This window comes from Monodelphis domestica, chromosome 8 (assembly GCF_027887165.1).
Source record: "Monodelphis domestica isolate mMonDom1 chromosome 8, mMonDom1.pri, whole genome shotgun sequence".
NCBI classification, from domain to species: Eukaryota; Metazoa; Chordata; class Mammalia; order Didelphimorphia; family Didelphidae; genus Monodelphis; species Monodelphis domestica.
Window position 1 is genome coordinate 28,945,097 of NC_077234.1, and position 22,232 is coordinate 28,967,328.

The window sequence follows — 22,232 nt, forward strand, 5'->3', positions numbered from 1 at the left end:
CCAATTGATAAATGGGCAAGGGACATGGATAGGCAGTTCTCAGATAAAGAAATCAAAACTATTAACAAGCACATGAAGAAGTGTTCTACATCTCTTATAATCAGAGAGATGCAAATCAAAACAACTCTGAGGTATCACCTCACACCTAGCAGATTGGCTAACATAACAGCAAAGGAAAGTAATGAATGCTGGAGGGGATGTGGCAATGTAGGGACATTAATTCATTGCTGGTGGAGTTGTGAATTGATCCAACCATTCTGGAGGGCAATTTGTAACTATGCCCAAAGGGTGCTAAAAGAATATCTACCCTTTGACCCAGCCATAGCACTGCTGGGTCTGTACCCCAAAGAGATAATGGACACAAAGACTTGTACAAAAATATTCATAGCTGCGCTCTTTGTGGTGGCCCAAAACTGGAAAACGAGGGGATGCCCATCAATTGGGGAATGGCTGAACAAACTGTGGTATATGTTGGTGATGGAGTACTATTGTGCTAAAAGGAATAATAAAGTGGAGAAGTTCCATGGAGACTGGAACAACCTCCAGGAAGTGATGCAGAGCAAGAGGAGCAGAACCAGGAGAACATTGTACACAGAGACTAATACGCTGTGGTATAATCGAACGTAATGGACTTCTCCATTAGGGGAGGTGTAATGTCCCTGAACAACTTGCAGGGATCCAGGAGAAAAAAACACCATTCATAAGCAAAGGATAAACTATGGGAGTGGAAACACCGAGAAAAAGCAACTGCCTGAATACAGAGGTTGAGGGGACATGACAGAGGATAGACTTTAAATGAACACTCTAATGCAAATACTATCAACAAAGCAATGGGTTCAAATCAAGAAAACATCTAATGCCCAGTGGACTTACGCGTCGGCTATGGGGGGTGGGGGGGAGGAAAAGAAAATGATCTATGTCTTTAACGAATAATGCTTGGAAATGATCAAATAAAATATATTTAAAAAAAAAAGAAATAAAAGTTATATTAAAAAAATGCACTGATAAAAGAAATGACAGAAAGGAACAAGTGGTGAAAAGAATAGAATTCCTTAAAATTGTGGATGGGCTAAACAGAGCCCAAGATATCATCTCCCATAGACATTGTAGTTCAAAAAGTCACACAAGGAAACTGACCAGATCACACAGAATGAGAGGTGAAAGTAAAATAAAAAGAATCTACCAATGACCTCTTGGGAGAAAAAAATATGAAAAATCCCAGGAATATTATAAACCAAATCACGAGAAAGATTCTAGTGCCTTGCATCCAGTTCACTCTTAGAAACTGTGATGAAGCAAAGTATTCTTACTGGATGGAGAAATATGTGAGAAGCTGTGACTAATTTAAGGAAAATTTACCATAAAATCAAATAGCACAAATATCAGGAAGGAGTGGCTATTGTTAACATTGAAAAACAAATAAACAAACAACTTTAAACTCAGATTAACCAGAGAAAAATGAGAGGATTTTACTGTACAAAGTGAAAAATATGCAGAAGCATAAAGAAGTGATCCCCCAAACTACTCTAAGGATTATCTCAGACAGGTGCCCCTATGACAATAGAACAGAAAAGGAGAATTTGGAGCTATACTTCAAGACTGGAAAAGTGTTGCATCAGCATCTCTCCAATCCTGGGAGCAGGACATCACATAAGATAGGTCAGTACCCCACAAGGCCACTCTCATCCTTCCAGAAGTACACAGAGCCTAGACCTAACCTGAAATCTCAAAACAGGATATCTAAAAGAACACGGAAGCAAAAACAGAAGAAGATATAAGATTTCTCACATCAAAAATAAGTAATCTGAAAAATAACTCAGGAAGAAATAATTTTAAGAATTCCTGAACAAACTGAAAGCTATGACTAAAATGAGCCTGGATGTAACCTTTTAATTATTAATAAAAGAGTTAAAATAGCTAGGAGGTGTGTCGTTATTAATTCAGGAGCATGATGGCAAAATCTAGGAAACGAGTATTGCTCATCTAGACTTTTTCTCAAAATGGAGGTTTTGGGAGGAACCAAACAAGAGGAAAACAGGAATACAGGAAAGGGGGGAAAAGGAACTGAGGCAGGGGAGCAATGTTCAAGGGTTGAGGCATAACCTGTCTAGGAACCCCCTTTTTTGTTATGCCCAATAATGCTTGTTCCACAAATAAAGATATCATTTTAAAAATAAATGCTAAATTTAATGCAGTAAAATAACTTCAAAGTAATCAAAGGGATATAGACGACTGAATTATGAATTCTATGCTCCTATGTGACTGAAAATGTAAGTTTCCCCTTACCTCAGAGTCATTGATCTGCTGAGATGTTGTTTTCGGGGCTTTCTCATTTTTTCTAACCTCTTTTTTCAAATTTTGTTTGTCTTGAGCTTCTTCAGGATAAATTTCCTTTAAAAATCGATGGGCAATATCCAATCTGGATAGAATTTGGGCTCTCGTCTATAAAAGAATAATAGAGGATTATAAAGTCAAAAGTTTAAGCTCTAAATATGTTACATACTGACTACATCATGGCTGTGAGCTGCTAGCATGCGGCAGTGGCCACACCCCGGGCAACGGCTTCAACAGGCTGGCTAAACCTTGTGAGGGTAGCAATCGGGTCGACGTCGACCCCTGGTGAACCAGGGCTTTGCTCACCCAGCATGTGAAGACTGCTTTGGTGGAACAGGCGGAAGAAAACAACAAGAAGGTTCAACGGCTGAGAGGGCGACGCAGCAAAGCACTGTGGAGTGCTTAGGGCATGTTGGAGCACAAAGGACAACATGGCCATCCAATGCAGCTGAGGAAGTCTCCAGGTGTAACGACTTTTCGTGCCACTGGACCCAGGCTTCCAACGCCGAGAGAGTGGGACTGTCTCTGTGCATCGACTTTTCCACTTAAATCTTCATACACAAGTGTCTTTGTGCACAAAAACACACAAAGATAATCATCATCCTCAGTTACCGAGAGACTACTACCACATCATGGCTACATGATTTTGAGTTTTATTATGCACCGCAATATTAATTTCAGTTTACTGGTTAAATGTCCTTACCATTTATGTCCTCTTAGTATAAAAGTAAATCAAAGTTTCCAATGGCCCGAAACTAGTGACTTAAGATAAAATATCTGACAGGTCTTATCAAGTTGGAAGGGTTTTGAGTACAACATACACAAATAGAAACTTTATCTGTCACCCAAGCAACTTCGTAGTTCCATTTATAGCTATTCATCAATAAATGGTTCTCGAAATATAGACGACAATTTAATTTGATGTCAAAACAATTAATTATTGTGTTTAGGTTTTTGGAGAGGGGCCAGGGATGAGAGGGAGAGAAAGAATGTGGATTGCAAAATGTTGATGGGAAATAATCATTAAAATTGTATAGAACTTAATCTGGTAAAATAATAAAAAGAAAATTGGGAAAGAAAAAAAATTTAAAATAAAGTGTGTGTGTGTGTGTGTGTGTGTGTGTGTGTGTGTGTGTGTGTGTCAGGCAGGGAGGGAAGGGGAGAAGGCTGAAATCTGTATGAAGGAAGGGAACATATATAAATCCTTAAATAACTTTTCACTAATATATTTGTGTGTATAATTTATGTAGCTTACTGAATCCTATTAGTAGCTAATACGGCATCAAATTTATTCAACTCAAGAATTCAATTTAAAAAAACTCGGTGGGAAACATACTAGTGGCAATTCTTTCTTCATTTAAGAGAGTATGTTTGATTATTGGGCTCTAGCAACCACTGAAATTAAACACTGTGTACATTCCTCTCTATTTATTGACAAATATATGCAAATGTTACAAATCCTGCATTTCACACAATGAAATTATTCAACCAATATTTTCATATAGAAGTATCTTTAATTAAGGCATAGGAAATGATTTAAATTAACCATTTCAAAGAGTAGCATTTCCAAATGACATGCAAATAGAAGGATAATTCATGAATTGTGTATTGTTCTTTGGTGCTGACATTAAACACTTTTTAGCCATAATATATACAATTAGTAAAAGCTCATTTATTTATTCGTTCAATCAATCAACATATATTTATTAGATCTAAAGCACTTAGGACAACTCAAAAGAAGCCAGTATAACATAGGAAAAACATCCTTGAGGCTGCTCAGGCTTGCTCATAAGCTCTCAGAAAATTCAACTTCAGTGGAAAGTTTTAATGTGTGAAACTGCCAAGATTTCTTACCCTGGAGTTATTGAAAGCCTACTTGATAGGGTGCTTATAAGAGACCTACTGAAGCCTTGGTTAACAAAGCAAGACCCTGCCTGGCCACAGACTAAATTATTATAGACCTCACCTGGCATGAAAACATGCCACAGGAACTGAAAATTCAGTATTCTTATTTTAACAAAGATTAAAAACAGCATAAGAACAGGGACCTAGAAAACAGGTCAGCAGGGTCTATAATTACCAGATCAAAACTTGGCAGCACATAAACTACAGCAGGTCACCATATTCTCCCTCTCCTTCTGTGGTCTTATAAAAAAAAAGATAAATGCCCCCAGAGGCAGCCTAGTAGTGACAGTTAGATTAGGTGTCAGAAAGATCAGTTTGAGTCTTTTCTCAAATACTTAGCTATTGTGTGACTCTGTGGAAGGCATTTGATTTTTCTGTCACAGTTTCTTCATCTGTAAAATAGAGATAATAGCACCTATCTCATAAAGTGACTGAAAGCATCAAACTTTACAAATCTTAGCACAGTACATAAATGCTAGCTTGAAAGTAGTAATAGTAATGGTGGTAGGTAGTAGTACTGATAATAGTAGTAGTAGTAGTAGTAATGGTAATAGTGGTAGTGGTAGTAGTAGTAGTAGTAATAGTGCTGGTAGTAGGAGTGGTAGTAGTAGTAGCGGTGGTGGTGGTGATAGGAGGAGGAGGAGGAGGAGGAGGAGTAATAGTAGTAGGAGGAGGAGGAGGAGGAATAGTAGTGGTAGGAGTAGTAGGTGGTGGTGACAGTAGTAATAGTAGTATAAGTAGCATATTTTAGAAAAGAAATAGCTGCATAGCTAGAATGAAGTATTAAGAGATAACCAAGAACAAAGAACATTAAATTATGTGTGTTTTATATGACCAGTCCATATTTAATGGAAAAGTATTTAAGTTACACGTATCGTCCTAATATAGGAGAGGAGATGACATCACTGCATTTGACATTGTGAAATTAACACACATACACACATAAACACACAGAGTAACACACATGAGTATGTCAGGGCAGATTTTTGAGAGTAGGATGGGCTTTTCGCCCTCACACCATCTTTTGCTGGTAATTTGGATTTTGAAAAGAGTCATTTTAAGTTCTGAGTTAATTTTATTTTATTTTTCTCACCCTTTAGTTTGGAGAAGTGATAACAAGATGTTCCTCTCCAAAACATCTTCCCCCTCGGGCTCACCCCCTCTCCTCCCCACATAGCATGGCATCTCTCTTTCAAAAAGGGAACTAACTGCAAAATACTCTGGCTTTTTCTAGCAGCCTAATCAGCCACATCAGCGCGGCCCAGTAAGACCCAGGGAATGTGTCTTCATTGCTCTTCCTCCCTTCCCAAAGGTAACTTGGCTGCAGGCTTAGAGCCTTTATTTCTGCTCTCAATGTTCTGGCTGTATGTTTTCTCCCTCTCATGAACCTCATTTCCCTTCTGATGTGTCTTCTCTGCCTGACTCCGGTATGTATGAAAGTTGCTGATGCTGTTTCAGTTGCAAAATAGTTTGATAAAGTTCTGTTCCTTCTTATTTAGATAATCACTGATCACTTACTTTTCTGTGGGCTAAAATGTCCCTAATGTAGTCCTTGAGTATTTTAATTATGGATGTTTAATGAACTACATTCTTAAGAAGATGATGAAACATAGCTCCTCCTTTCTCATGGCAGAGTGAATAAAAAATAATTATACAATGTCATATACAATACCTTTAATAGTTTTGCTTAAGTACATTTTCTTCATAAGAGAGGGTTGAATCTAGAGAAAAAGGTGGGAAATGCTATAATATAAAAAATATGTGAAGAAAACACATTAAGACAATCAGTTTACACTCTTGTTTTCAACAAAAGACAAAAGAGTGTTTAACTTCTAGGCTACCAGCTGCCAAAAGCCATTATTGTTGAAACTAAAATATGCCAAGTTCATGCAAGTCATATAACATGTCAAAGCCGTGCCTATTTTACTCTTCTGAAAACAGGACAACATACTATAGGGAGAAGCCTGTGTTCCTGGAGAAAACTGGAATAATGGTGCCGGACGGGCTCAATGCCTGATCAGGGGACCAAAACTCTACAGTTGGAACTAAGAGATACATGGTAGAAGGTCATATGCCTCAAATAAGGCCCTCAGAACTGAAAGAGCAACACCAAGCTTCTAAAACTGGGTCAACAATGTATATTGAGAGGCTCTTCATGGGGATACTAAGAAAAGCATAATTTCAAAATTAAGAGTAATAAAAAACTTTTTGGGATTTTGAATACATTCAGATATATAAGATTCAGAGGTAAGAAATCCATGTATCTCTCCCCAATTCTCTTGAAGAAACAGAACCAATGTGCCCTGTGATGGCTCCAGTTAGCTGTTAAGACCTAAACATAAGCATCCAATGCCAGCCAACTAGGTGATGGTGATCTCACAGACCAGTTTAGCACCCATGCCAGTATCATGTAGTTTCTGTGAAGAATCTAAAAGATAGACTGGGGGGCACACAATGTAACCGGCGCTACTCAAACTCTCATGATGATAAGATCAGCATAGAGAACAAAAGAGGGGGACAGTAAGTAGTCCATCACATCTTGATGTAACAGAAAAAAAATCAGAAATACTAATCACCAATGAGCAGAAGTTCTTCTGTATAGATGGCACTGACCACTACAGCAGGCAAACTGTGGTAGTAGTCTCTCAGAAGTTAAGAATGACGATTGTCTTTGTGCATTATCATCTATTGATGTACCCTCATGTGGCTTTGGAGTCCAAAGGCTGAGGCGCACAGTTTGTGGCACATGGGGCATGGGACGACCGTTGTTACGGAGGTGCAGTTGTGGCTTGCTGTCGGCGTTCACGCGCAGGGGCAAGACGTTGACATCGCTCATCTTCAAAGGTGGTGGCGGCATGGTTAATGTGGGTACGCGAGCTGCTTCTGACAGAGGCAGAGAGTTCTAGTTGCTTTGGTGTAATGCCAGCCCACTTCAAGTTTGACTTTAGCTGATGCTTGTATCTTTTCTTTGGTCAGCCTTGTTTCCTGAATCCAGCTGACAGTTCATCATAGAATACCTGTCTTGGTATTCGCTGTGGGTCCATGCGGATGACGTGTCCAGACCATTGTAACTGGGTTTTGAGGACCAGGACTTCGATGCTGGTGGAGTTGGCTCTGTCGAGGACTTCCTGGTTGGTGATTCGGTCCTGCCATCAGATCCTCATGATTGACGGGAGGGAGCATTGGTGGAATTGCTTCAGCTGTTTCATGTGCTTCCGGTACAGTGTCCATGTCTCACAACCGTACAGGAGCAAGCTGAGGACCACTGCGTTGTACACTTTGAGCTTCGTCGCAGTGCTTACACCTCTGTGTTGGAGGACTTTGCAATGCAGCTGCCTGAGTGCCTCACTGGCCTGTTGGATCATGGCATTAATCTCATGACGAATTTTGCTGGGCAACTGAGCTTGCTAAGACCCACAATATGTCCCTGTTCACTTTGTCGAACGCCTTCGTCAGGTCTATGAAGACAATGTAGAGACTCAGGTTCTGCTCAAGGCATTTTTCCTGCATTCGCCTCACTGTGAAGACCATGTCGATGGTGCTGAGATCTGGTTGGACGCCGCATTGTGATTCAGGCAGGTTCTGCTCTGAGATGACAAGAGTCTGTTGAGTATAACACGGGCGAGGATCTTTCCAGCAGTGGAGAGTAGTGAGATGCCTCTGTAGTTGTTACAGGCTGCTCGTGTGCCTTTGTTCTTGTATAGGGCTATGATAGAGGCATCTCTGAGTTCTGAGGGCATGTCTTCCTTTTCCCATATCCTGGTCAGCACTCAATGGAATGCCTGAAGCGCCTTTCCATTTAAGGCCTTGTACACCTCGGTTGGGATCCTGTCTTTACTGGGTGCCTTGCCTGCACTCATTTGTTTAATGGCTTTTTGGACTTCTTCTAATGAAGGAGGGACGTCAAGATGCTCGATGATGTGGTTTTGGGGGATCTGGTCAAGGGCCCTTTGGTCGACTGAGGAGGGTAGGTTGAAGAGCTGGCTGAAGTGTTCTTTCCACCTGTTGCTGATGCCTTTGTTGGCTTTTATGAGAGTGTCACCATCAGAGGATAGCAAGGGGGCGGTGGCGGATTTTAATGGCCCATAGACAGTCTTGAGGGCACTGAAAAATTGTTTATAGTTTTTCGTGTCAGCAAAGCACTGGATTTCTTCTGCCTTTTTTTCCCACCATCGGTCTTGCATCTTCCTGATCTCACACTGCACCGAGGCTTGGAGGGACTTGAATCTGTACTTTTTAGGATCAGAGTTTGGGTTATTCTGCCACTCCATAAAGGCTTTGTTCTTTTTGTTCAACAGGTCTTCAATAGCAGTGTTGTTCTCGTCGAACCAGCCCTGGTGGTTGCATTGTTTGGGGCCTAGGACTGCCTTTGGTGTTTCTGTCACCGTGTCTCTGAAAATGGTTCCATTTCTCAGTTGTGCTTCCAATGAGTGGTCCCTTGGCAGACAGCTTGTTGTCCATACAGGACTGGAATGTTTGCAGATAAAATGGGTCTCTGAGACGACTCACATTGCAAAATGAGCGAACTGTCTGGGCGCATTTTGGATGACTAGGCGCAATACGTATTTGAAGAGTTGTTCTAACCAATCGGTGGTCTGTCCAGCATTCAGCTCCTCTCATGGCTCTGATGATCTGTACATCCTGGATGTCTCGCCAGCGTACAATGATGTAGTCAATGAGATGTCACTTTTTTGATTGTGGATGCATCCACGTTGTTTTATATTTGTTCACCAACAAATATAAACAACAACAAACTGTAGGTATACATGAAATGGACTATCTGAAGGTACACAGGTTTTTTAGTACACTTCAGTGCTACCTGACAGCAAAACTGGGAAGAGATTGTACCAGTTATAGACAACAACATTATCTTGCTTTTTCTCAATGATTCCCAAGTTCAAAATTATACAACAGCATATGGCCAATGCTGGAGAATCACAAGAAGGACTTCCTTCCTTAACCCAAATTGGAATAAAAAGCAGAAATTAAAATTATTTACGTGTGAAAGCAAAAGGTCCTGAAATTCCAATGGGAAAATAAATTCCACAAGTGCTATTGGATAATGAAACAAATGGTAAAAATAACCTGAATGATTTTTAAAAGGAGATGGACCTACTTGGAATGGAATCCTTACAATTCATTTTTGAGTGTGTCATAGCATGAATCCAACTAATCGATCAGTCATACCAAACAAAGATATTTTTAAAAGGCAGGAATTTACTATAAATATTATAAACAAATGCCTTCTTCCAACAATACTTCAAAGAAAATGTTTAAAAAGTTCCAGAAACTGCATTAACAATGTATGCTCTAATTGTCACCACAGTGTGGAGGAAAGGGAGTATGAATATTCCTAAGGATAGTTGCCATATGTCATTAGGTAAAAACCAGCCTGTCACAATTATTGAAATCTTGGGGAAAGACACTGGAAGGTACATCATTACCTAAAGAACTAGTCAAACTTTGAATATCATGAGACCACTCATTTAAGAAAACGACCAAAAAAAAAAATATATATATATATAGAATGGTATTCAAAACACAAAAGTTTATCAAAAATGTCTGAAACCCTTAATCAAAAACTGAAGGTGAAAGTCCAAAGATTAAGGCAATATAAGGACTCCAAGCAGCATAAAAAGCACAATAAACATTTCAACATCAATCAAAGGTTCCATGTCAGAGGCTTGACAAGAAAAGAAATCAGATGAGAGACCACTTGGCCAAGAATGTGAAAAACGTCTGATAATCTATTTTGTCACAAAATATCATTTCAAAAGTGAGGATGCATTAAAGGTGACAGAAAGCTTTCATGCCTTTAATCTAATGAATGAACAGTTAGGTTAAAGGAGGTAACTCAACCTTATGCTTCTCTTCAAAATTAGAAAGTGACAGGTCGAAGTAATAATGATAATAAAGGTTAACATGAAGAGACTTTAATATGTGTCTGGCTGTGCTAAGAAATTTAAATTCATTGTCTCATTTGATCCTCCTAATAACCTTAGGAGTGAAGGGCTATTATTATTCTTCCCATTTTGTAAATGAGTAAACTGAGGCAAAGAGATAAAATGACTGGCCCAGGATCACAAAGCTAAATCTTGACTCTATGTCAAAGTATTGTATAATGTACTAGCAGACCACTTCACTAGTTTCCACTCTGATGCCAACCTGATTCCCTTTTTTCTATATAGAAGGCATTATACATGAATTAGCATGAGATGAGAATACACCAGTGACCCCTGCAGATACACATGATTTGTAAGTTTATATGCTTTATACAAATCATTCCTAGCTTATATCAATTATTTAAAAATATATAAACACTTAGAAAGCAATATCTTGCCTGAGGATCAAATGGCAAAAAGGTCAAGTATATAAAAGAATTACACTTAAATAATTAGCTGAGTAGTGAACAAGAAATCTAGAGTCTCCATACCATCTATGATATCCTTATTAATTTTCACAGTATTTGATTCATGCATTCATATTCATTCATGCATTCATAAATACATCACACATTGAAAATATACAAAATAGACCCAAGTATGGCAAGAACACTAGAGTATTTTATGTCCACATCAAAATTTGATCTGTATGCTTGCCCATCAATAAACATTTATTATGTACTTATTCTGTTTGGGGCATTATGCTAAGTACTGTGGATACAAAGAAAAATTAAAAACATGATTCCTTGGAAGCTCACTATATACATACATAAGTATGTATGTGTACGTAGAGATATATACACACAGATGTGACCAACTTTCCATGACTCCATTTGGAGTTTTTTGACAAACATACTGGAGTGGTTTGCCATTTCCTTCTCCAAGCTCATTTTACAGATGAGGAAAATGAGGCGAAGAGGGTTAAATGACTTGCCCGGAGTCACAAGTGTAACTAAGTCTCTGAGATGAGATTTGAACTGATGAAGATGAGTCTTCTTGATTCCAAACCCAATGCTCTATCCACTGTACCACCTAGCTGACCTAAATATACAGGGTAGATGAAAGGTCATCTCAGAGGAGAGGCATAAGTAGTGATGAAGACTAAGGGAAAATCTGAGCTATGTTTCAAATGAAGCCATGAGGAGGTTGCAATAAAGAGGGAGAACATAATAAGTAAGGGACTAAATTCAGTACAAAGGTACAGAGGTAGGTGATGGGAGTAGACAGTGCAAGGAACAATAAGTAAGCCAGTGGATCACAGAGTTCAGGCAAGAGGAAAACTTAAGTTGGGAAAGATAAGAAAGAATTGGGTTCCAAAGAATTTTAAACACCAAAGAGAAGAATTTGCTATAAATATAGAATAGGGAACAACTGAAGTTTATTGAGTTAGGGATGGGGAGGTAACAAGGTCTGGCCTTTATTTTGGTAGCTGGATGGAGAATGGATCAAATCAAGGGGAAATTTGAGATGAGGAGACCAATCAGAAAAGTACTGTAATAGTCAACGTCTGAGGTGATAAGAATTTACACAAGTTGGTGATTATGAGTATAAAGAGGAGAGGAAATATGCAAGACATATTGTGAAGGTAGAAACTCTAGTTTGATTTATTTGATTATATATAGGATAGATGGAGAGGAGACTAAGGTTGTAAGTGACTCAAAAGATGGTGGATGCCCTGAACAGTAATAGAGAAGTTCAAAAGTGTGGAAAGATCAGGTAGAAAAATGAGTTCTGCTTTGGCTATGTTGAGTGTGCAATGCCTATGAGACATCCAGTTCAAGGTGAGTAAAGCCCAGTTGGTGTTGCTAGAAAGTGCTCAGGAGAGAAATGAAGGTTGGTCATATAGAGATTTAAGAATCATCTGCACAAAGATGATCACTGAACCCAGAAGACCTGATGGGATAACCAATAGAGGTTTCATATTGGAAAAAGAGGGTCACCAAAATAACAATATGAATAACAATGTATGTGTGTCACCTTCCATAGTCACAACTTAAGCTCCTTATGGTTCTATCAAGATTTAGATTCTTCTGAATAGAACTGAATATAGAATTTGGTTATACAAAAACATCCTATTAATCACTTAATGTGACTGAATGAAATCAGTATTATATGGCTCCAATAAGAACATTCTGCAAGTCACCCAAAATAAATTTTCTTCAACTATATCAAAATATTATTTGTATTTGGCAAGAAAAAAATTCTTAAAGTCCAACCAAGAATGGAGACAGAAACTTACATCTGGAAGTGGCTATGAACCAATGGATGAAGGCAATACTCACAAATACCTTGGTCTTCCCCAGAAAAAAACTAAGACCATCAAGGACTGCATCCTGAAGTCAAAGTTTAAGAGGAAGAACACATTTAAAGCAATTAACATCTATGAGACACTAATCTTAACCCAAACTGTAGGTAAAGTAAAACAGATGTGCACAGATCTAAAAGGTGACCAAACAAAAGACGAGAGGCTAGATATGCTTCTTGACAAACAACAAAGCCCCATACTGGAAATGAAGACCCCCAAATACCTTTGAGAATGCAAATAATACACTGTCTGGCATCAGGATGTCATGACCTACAAAACTGTGCTTTGTAGTCATCAGACATGACAGTCACCCATAGAAACTTATAAACTCTACTAATACATGAAGTCATACTATGTGGATTGAAATTGTGCACTATCCTCCAGCATGTATTAGTTGGTGTTGGTAACTTTACATTGGCAGACTCCCATAGAAAATTAGTGAAAGTTAGGTGCCCTGCAGAAGAGAGATACCAATCTCTCCTTATGAAGATTACAGAAATCCCCCCTCTCCAAGCATCAGGACAAGAAAAAGAAAATACAGGATAAAGAAAATACACCCAGGTGGTGGGTGACAAAAAGAGGAGCACTGTATTAATTGCCTACAAATTCTGATTTCAATTGTATATCCTTGGACATTGCAATTAGTCAACCCCTCAGAGCAATGCCCCTGTCCTCCCCCCTTCCATATAAAAGCTGCATTTTCTCTGCCAGCATCTATCTAAGTCTCCTGTCTGCTCACGAGAGTAACTTCGGGGTGCCAACCCAGAGATTCCACTCCACACAGTACAAAATATTCACTATCACCAAGCTCTGAAATACAAAACAATCAAAAAAATCTACTATTAAAAATCAAAATGTGTGTGAACAGGACAAAGTACATCATCAAGAGAAGTAACCTTTGTGGGACAGGGCCCCCACCACCCTTGCTACTAGTTGTACCAACTGCACAGACAGGGAAGTCATTTTAACCTGGCTAAGTTAAGTAGGAATCTCAACAGAACAACAGAAGGCAGCATATCACCAGGCAGGTCAAACCATTGCCATCATCAGCTCCCTTCAAACCTAGGTAGAGAGAGCCCAGGATCCTCCATCTAAAAACAATGGTTTCACCCTGACCATGGACCTTCTTTCTAGCCCAGGCTCTTTAAGCCATCATCCAGGAGAGCAACTCTTGTAGAGACTCAACCTAGTGACTGTCTACAGTTACTACATTACCCACCTGCCTTCTGGGAGGTGAAAAGCTGGAAATGAAAATTCCTTCCCAGAAGTCCTTTGTACTATGTTCATCTAATATTCAACATTAGAAATAAATATGGTGTCTATCACTGGAAATCCTGAGGACCAACACAACCTTGACATCTGACTGGCAGGGGAAACTTCCTCTATCTGTTGTCTCCTCCTATTAAAATGGGAGCTCCTAATAAGCACTGTTTTGCTTTATTCCTATCCTATCACCATGATTTGCACATTGTAAGCACCTAATTGTTTTTCATTATCATCAATGATAAAAGCTACTAAGAATAGAAGGAAAAGGTGATCTATATGAGACATTCACATGATATCTACCAACAAAACAACAAAGAACTGAATAAGGAGTTGAATCATGGGAGTTTGGTTTATGGAAAAGTAAAGGTTTGTGATTTTAGATAAGCTTGTGGCCAACAATCCGCATAGAAAAGTTAACCTTAAAGAGATCATATTTATTTTTTAAAACCCTTACCTTCTGACTTAAAATCAGTACTCTGCATTGATTCCAAGACAGAAGAGTGGAAAAGGCTAGGCAGTTTGGATTATGTATTTTGCCCAGGTTCATGCAGCTAGGAAGTGTCTGAGGTCAAATTTGAACCCAGGACTTCCTGTCTCTAAGGCTTGGCTTTAATTCATTAAGTCACTAACTGCATTACTGATTAATGCAGATGATGCAATGAAGTCATTGAAATTGGGCAACATAACATGGAAGACTGAAAATATTTGGTATCTACAAGACAGCTAGAAAGAGAAGATAGAACAGCTAGAATAATGCATGATAAGGTCACTATTATTAAATAACAGATGATTAATCCAATGTTAAAAATCAAAGCCAGACAGGATAGGGAGGGACACAGGGAAATCAGAAGAACCCTGAATGAGGAGGGGGAAAAAGGTAACATCTATATCTCTATAATCTCCCCTTCCCAAAGCTTTGGGATGAGTTAGTCTTCAGCCATCCAACATGGGAGCTCTGCCTGGGACGGGTGGACTTGGCTTGCCATAATGGCTCTTCGGTCTCCACAGCTAGCAGAATTTAGCCCAAGGACAGCACCAGCCAGGGCAGGAGTGACTACCATCTCATTTACTCACAAACGTACCCACTTTTCCATTTTTTTTTTCATTTCCCTCACTGTGCACTTGAGAGATCATTTAGCACTTTCTGGATCAGATTCACAAACACTTGTAGCCAGATTTTTCTTCTTTTTGAGGAAATAAATGCATGCATCACACTTCTCATTTTTTTCTCTGTTGCACATAACTAAGAGTGTGTGAGATTGCCCAACAAAAGTGAAAATGAAGTTACTAGTAAATTCACATGAATACGTGAAGTCTTCAAAGTGTGAATGTTAAGGATCGACTGTAGTTCAGCTTAAAACTCTGCAGATGAAATGATGACAGCCTCGGAAGGAGGGGAGGAGCTAGCTTGCACAAAAAGGAGAGTGAACTGAATGGGGGAATACTGGTAGCTGTGGTTTTGTTGGAGTAAAGGTCTTAAAATAAGGATGAGAATATGACCTGTTTTCCTACCCTCTGATTGGTTGATCACATATTCCTAGGAGGTCAAGTCTTGCCCCCTCCCCATACCACTTGTCCTACTTTGGAGACCATTGTGATTTCTATAAGATAATAATGATTTCAAAATGGTAAAAATTTGAGTTGGATCAAAAGAGAGCTGGAAAGTTTGTAGAACATTAATACAATAAGTGAGAGAACAGTTACCAAGAGAGACAACTAAAATTTAAACATCTCTATAAAAAAAGCAGGCCAAGAGAAAATCCATTATTATTAACTCAAAGGAATCGCAGATGTACATAAATTACTAGCAAGACACTTCCAGCTTCCACTCAGACATAAGCCCAAATCTACATCTCTAAACAGAAAATGTCATGTTATTGATTACTAAAAGATGAAAATACCAGACATCTCACCGTATATAGGTCAATTTATATTGAAAAAATCACATATCATATCAATAAATAATTTATAATCACAAGAAAGCAATATATTGGTTGGAAGGTGTAAACCTCAAAATTTCTTAGACTTATAAATGTTGGAAATTTCACCAATAAGAAATTTTTCAAGTATGAAATTTCCCAATGGTGAAATTTCCAACATTTATAAGTCTAAGAAATTTTGAGGTTTACAATGGCAAAAAGGCTGGGCCAAAAATACACCAGGGCGTGAAGAATAATGTATTGATTCAATTAGAATGAAGGAGATAAATTCTCTCATTTGATCCCCACAGTATATAAGGTAGGTTAGTACCCATTTGACAGATGAGGAATCTAAAGCAAAGAGAAATTAAATGAATTTCCCAGAATAACAAAGGCAACAAATTACTTCAGATTGGATTTGAATTTGGGTCTTCCTGAGCACAGGCCTAGCCCTCTTATCTTCTAAAACAAAGTTGTCTAAAAGCTCTGTAAAATTTGTAAGGTCTTCCTTGATTACTGCAAAACTTTTGACTCGGTTCTCAACTGATGCCATAGTTGTATAGTGAAAATATATAATCCACCTAGATAAAGTGTGAATGCTAGGCTATGTGGATAGCTACATGACATACTGTTTTCTATTTGAAACTTGCCACTAAAACAATAGCATCAAGAATAAATGAAAGAAAATGTGCTCTTTTTCAAAGTAAAAGTTGAAGGCCATTATGGTTTTTGTCTAGCCTTAAATCCATTATCACCTTCCAGAAAAAAAAAAAATTATGTATGGCTTCCAAGTCAAAGAGGGAAAAAACAACCATCACCACCATGCCTGGTATTAGCCACTGGATATAAATAAATGATATCAAGCTATACGTGTAATGTCCACATGCATTCTGGGAACAACATGAAGGTCAAGAAGGATAGAAAAAATGTGTGACACACACAGCTTTATCTTTGGGAAATGGAAGTGTTGGTGATCAGAATTCAGGACCAAGTCATTGCCCACAAAAATTACAGAAAAGGTAAACTAAAAAACCCAAATACAGTGATCATGGTAAAAAAAAATGCAGAAAAGGATAGAACTGCAGGCTACAAAAAAAAGAGAAGCTACCTAATACCTACAAAGAGATGGCTTGTTGGATAGAATTAGGTACCAAAAGCTCACGGTGGGCTGAGAGATGACAACTTCCTATACTACCAGCAGAAACTTACAGCCATTCTAAGCAATAAAGCTGACCAGATCATTCATCACAGATCAAATGTGTCTGGGTCCACAATTACATAGATATACTATGGATTCATAGACAATTTCAATATACCTTGTCATATCAAACACTTATGATGGCCAAACTACATGGGACAAATTTCATCCCAAATGAAGGCATCTAAGAGGGGAGGGGGTATTAGAGCAGCAGCTAGATGGCACAGTGGAGAGAGCGCTGGACCTAAAGTCAAGAAAATTCATCTTCCCAAGTTCAAATCTAAACACAGACACTTAGTAACTGAGTGACCCTGGACAAGTCATTTAACTCTGTTTGCCTCACTAGGGAGGTAAACACTCATGTGGAAAAGGAAATGGAAACCACTCCAGTTTCTTTGACAAAAAAAAAAAACAAAAAAAAACTAAGATGCTCTGCGCAAGCATACACAAGATGAACTTCTATCCTTTTTTTTAAACTCCAAAAATCAATTATTTTATCCATAGAACATTATATAAAAGAAGAGTAGCACTGTTCGGGGACCATTTTTATTGGAACCCAAGACAAAAGATGAATAATGGAAAGGTTACCTCGAAGGCAGCCAGATTTAATAATCAGCAAAATTATGTCATGAAGCATTGGGATCTATACAACATATCAATGAAGAATGCAAAAATGCATCATATCTGGTATATCCAGGAAGGTACAATCAGGTGGCAAGAACTATAGACCAGAAACTCACTACCCTTACACTTCATAAACTCATGAACAAAACATCTCCATTTAACAAAGATAAAACCTAAAATATCCTTGCAAATTAACGAAATAAACTAGACTGGCTCCAAGGCATCATTATAGAGAGGGCTGTTGCCCCCAACATAGACTTAAGGACATTTAGTGGAGGTAACCCTACCAAATGCCCATAACCTCTAATCCAGATAAAGTAAAACACTTTCAAAATAAAGGGACCTAGATGGAAAGAAAATCAAAGCCACGTGGGAAGAGAATGAGCTATATCATCTTTTTCCCCCTTTTATTACTGGCACTGTAACAAGAAAGCTTTCAATGAGTCTACAAAAGACAAACGTATATTTTAACACTTTAATTCAATTTTTTGGATTCCAATATATTCCAATATAAAATCCAATATATTTTAATCTAATATAAGTTTTATTTAGCTACAAAAAGCAGTTATTTTATCTACCTGCATAATTCTCTGTAGAACACTAAATATATATATATATATATATATATATATATATATATAATTGTAACATTCCAGTAATGCAAATATATGAATGTCATCAAAAAGATGAAAGCCATTTTTAAAATATGACAATACCGGTATGTTAGATAGTATTATCTCAAGTCACCCAAAAAACAATCCTATCAGGCTGATGATACTATTTCTGCAATGGTATAGATGAGGACATTTAAGTTTAAGAGAGCTTGTGATTTAGTCTTGTTCAGAAATATATAATTGGAAGCTGAGTTTCTTCAGACTCCAAAATTAAGCCAAAATTAAGGCTTTCCATGATAGTGTGGTACCTTTCAAAAACTGTAGCGGGAGATTTCTAGTTAACAAATAGTCTCTTTTATTTTCATTTATGCATCTCTGAAGTGAAAACTAGAAAAAAAATTTGAAGGAAATGTGACTCTTACTTGGGGGGAAGGTGGCAGGGGGCACAGTAGACAAAGTGAAAGTCCTAGTCAGGAAGACTCATCTTCTTGAGTTCAAATTGGACCTCAAACATTTACTAGCTGTATGACCCTGGATAAGTCACTTAACCTTGTATGTTGGAGATGGAAATGGCAAACAATTCCAGTATCTTTGTCAAGAAAACCCTAAATTGGGTCACAAAGAATAATGCACAAGGGAAAATGACTGGACCACAACATCTCTTAAGTAGACAGATTTAAATCTGGCATAATTCATTAATCTTAATTCTAAAACAAGGCAATCAACATCACAGTAGGTAAGGTTGTTACATGCCAAATTCATGAATTATCTGTGAAATAATGAAAAATGTGACATGCCTGCTGTTATAAGGAAATGAGCAGGAGCAGGAGGTGTTGAAAAGGCAGAAGGAAGGTCCTGGAATTCTGAAGAAGGGGCAGGATCTTCTTCTAACGGCCAGCTAAGCTGGAGGTTGAGCTTGTCTGGTCTCCCATGGTGGACCTGGTGAACCAGCTGTTCTCTCTCCTGTGGCTCTCCTTTGATCCATCTTACCAACTATGTGTGCCTGTGTATCCTGTTGACTGAGTGGGAGGTATTCCTACAGAGCTGCTGGAGACATCTAAAGCCATCAGTCAGTGAGACCTTCCCACGGAGCCCTGTTCCTGCTTACCTTCCTACCTTCCTATCTGTCACTATCTATGGGGCAATTAGGGTTAGTGAAGGGTAGTTTATCATAGGAACTGGGACTTGTAGGTAGAGAGCTAACTGACAGGGAGATGCCATCCCTCTGAAGCGACCAGCTAGATGTTGGTGGAAGGTTTATTTATATTCTTTAGTTATCTCAAACTCCTTTTCACCTTTCCCTTAGTTGTTAAACCCAAACTGTCCTGTGATTATTAGCTCAGGGTCTGGCTCTGCCTGCCCTGGGCTGGTCTCCTCTCCCCAAACCAGATTACTGGCCCTATAATACTATATAATACCCTGAACCTACAGTTATCCCAAATAGTTATTCAAGTGTCACAATAGTTATATCACTCTGGAGATGAATTTGTGACATCTGCGACAAATTTTCTAAATGAACATTTCAAAAATGATCTCACAGTAACATATTCCTTTATAAGTAAATTTGATTTGATGATACACTTTGTATATTTTTATCACCCACGTAGATACTTATATACATCTTAAAGAGTGAATTCTAACATATGAATCCCCTAAATTTAAACTTGATTTCTCCGACATGAAGTTTATAGATGTTTAAGATAACAAAAATAACTGCTTTCTTTATACAATTACCTAAATAGAAAGAATAAAATCTTTGCCAAGAAAACCTCACATGGGGTCACAAAGAGTTAGACATGACTGAAAACTGAAAAATAAGAACGAAAGGATAACAGAATAAATTTTGTTCACCGATTGTCCGTCTACCATATACCATTAAGCTGCCTGAAACCAAAATCATATAAATTCGACAATGAAATAGACTTTTAAAATTGTAATAATTTTCTAGAATGAATGTTTCATTTTTTTCATCCTCAGAGGTTGCAGAAAAAGTTGAACACTCATACACTAGTGGTAGATTCATGAATTGGCTCCAACAAATTTGGAAAGCAATTGGGAATTATGCTAATAAAGTGGCAAAAATGTCCGTTCCATTTGTCCCAGAGATCTCACTTAGTAGAAGAGGTCAAAAACAGGAACAAAAGGTCCTAGACAAATTCAAATATTTATAGCAGCAAATCTACATAGGAGAGAGCTTAAGCACTGTAGATGCCTTACTGTAATTGAGGTATAATGTAGAGAAAGAAATTGATGATGAAAATTCAAAGAATTAGGGTCAAATTTCTAAAAATAGAAGCAAAATGAGTAAGCAAAACCAAGGGAAAACTATACATAGGGCCAATGGCAAAGCAAATGGAAAGAACAAACAAAAATATGTTTATGTCTATGGAAATATAACAATTAGGCTTGTATCCATATAAGAGTTGGGGAGCTAACAAAGCAAAGCATACTATTTTCCCTTGACTGGAGAAGAGAGAGCAATGGCTGAGACCCAAAGGTGAGAAATATGTTTCATAAACTGTCACTCAATTGCTGACATGGTAAAGTTTGGCTGAGATGTTTTCTACATGTTTTCTATAACTTATAGGTATATAATGACATAATATGACAGATCATATATAATGTACATAATTTTCTATAATTTTTCCCTTCTCTTTGCAATTCTTCTGTGAGATGGGATGACTCATAGGCTGGAGAGGTAGACAGAGATATTTTGAAAAGAAGAAGATGTATCACTAATAATTTAATGAGTGAGTTGATAAATTTTGTCTGAAATATTTTCTTTTCTATATTTTTTAGCTTCTCTTTAATTCTGTTGTGAGGAGGAATGGCTCACTGGGCTGGGAAGGAAATAGGACAGATTTGGAAATGAAGATGATGGAAAAGGAAAAGCTATTAAAATTTTGAAAACATTCTCAGAAATGGCAAGATATATGAATGGTAAATCATTTTTCAAGATTAAATACAATAACCAAAATAAAATAAGTATCACTAATGATTTCAAGAACAGAGAGGTTTTCTGTTTCATACATATTTAGATTTTCCTCTCAGAGGATAAAATTCTTACAGTTGCCTTTGGCCAAAATATAATATATATTTCTAAGTTAAAGTCCTCTTCTAATATCTCATCCTAAAATTAGGATAGCCTTGGTTGTGTGGAGGCTCAGAAGATAGTATTGATGTCCAAAAGCTTTGTATCTGGACTTTGTAACAAGAAAATATGTTTGTATGTATGAAGCCTGGATTCTTAAATGGGTAAAATTATCTTCTTGCATGAGAGTTTCTAATTTGTTTGACTTTGAACTGGCAGAATGACCCACAAGTAGAATATAGTTCTAAAAGAGCCAAACTTATTAAAAATAAACAATGACAGGGAGGCGGAGTCAAGATGGCAGCATAGAGGCAGCAAAAGTTCAGATCTCTGAAAACCCTACCTCACCGATTAGAAACCAAATGCTCCTAGGGGTCTGAAAAACCAAACCTAACAACAGGACAGAGCCAAGGAACCCTCCTGCTGTACTCAATTTAAATGGTATGCCCCCCAAAAGCCTGAATTTGAGAACACTCAGGTTTAAGGGAAAGGATGAAAGAAGGTCCCAGGACCCATCCCCCACCTACAGTACTGAGACTCTAGCAGTGGCTGGAATCTCTGGGCTGGCAAGGTCACTACTCTGGAGGGAGTACCTTGTGTGCAAAGCTGTGTCAGGCTCAGGGTTTTGAACAGAGGCAGTGAGGAATCAGTTGGAGAAGAAGTGCAGAGCAGGCAGTCTAGTCACAGCTGAGACACTCCATATTGAGCCCTCCCTCTGGAGGTTTTGGCCTCAGGGCACATCCAGCTGCAAGTTTAAGTCCACTGGGCTTAATCTTGGCAAGCCTTCATAAGGCAGGGAAGCTCAAGCTCCAACACCCCTCCCCCACAGATTGCTCCGAGAGCCTTCTTTTCAGCAGCACATGGTACATGTATGTACCTATGTAATAGGGCATATAAACATTTCAATAAGTACAAAAGAGCAGAAATAATAAATGCAACCTTCTCAGATCATAATGCAATGAAGATAATAATTAATAAGGGTACATGGAGATCCAAATCAAAAACTAATTGGAAATTAAATAATATGATTCTCC

General features: G+C 38.1%; 1 protein-coding gene across 5 annotated transcripts in view; it reads right to left on the reverse strand.

The window, feature by feature from the left end:
* ZBBX (zinc finger B-box domain containing) overlaps positions 1-22,232 on the reverse strand; it is a 159,440-nt gene that overhangs the window by 75,450 nt on the left and 61,758 nt on the right. For all 5 annotated transcript variants that reach the window (XM_056807797.1, XM_056807799.1, XM_007502259.3 and 2 more), the window contains one exon: positions 2,287-2,442. In XM_056807797.1, the coding sequence (XP_056663775.1) occupies positions 2,287-2,442 (156 nt within the window). The remainder of the gene's footprint in view (positions 1-2,286; positions 2,443-22,232) is intronic.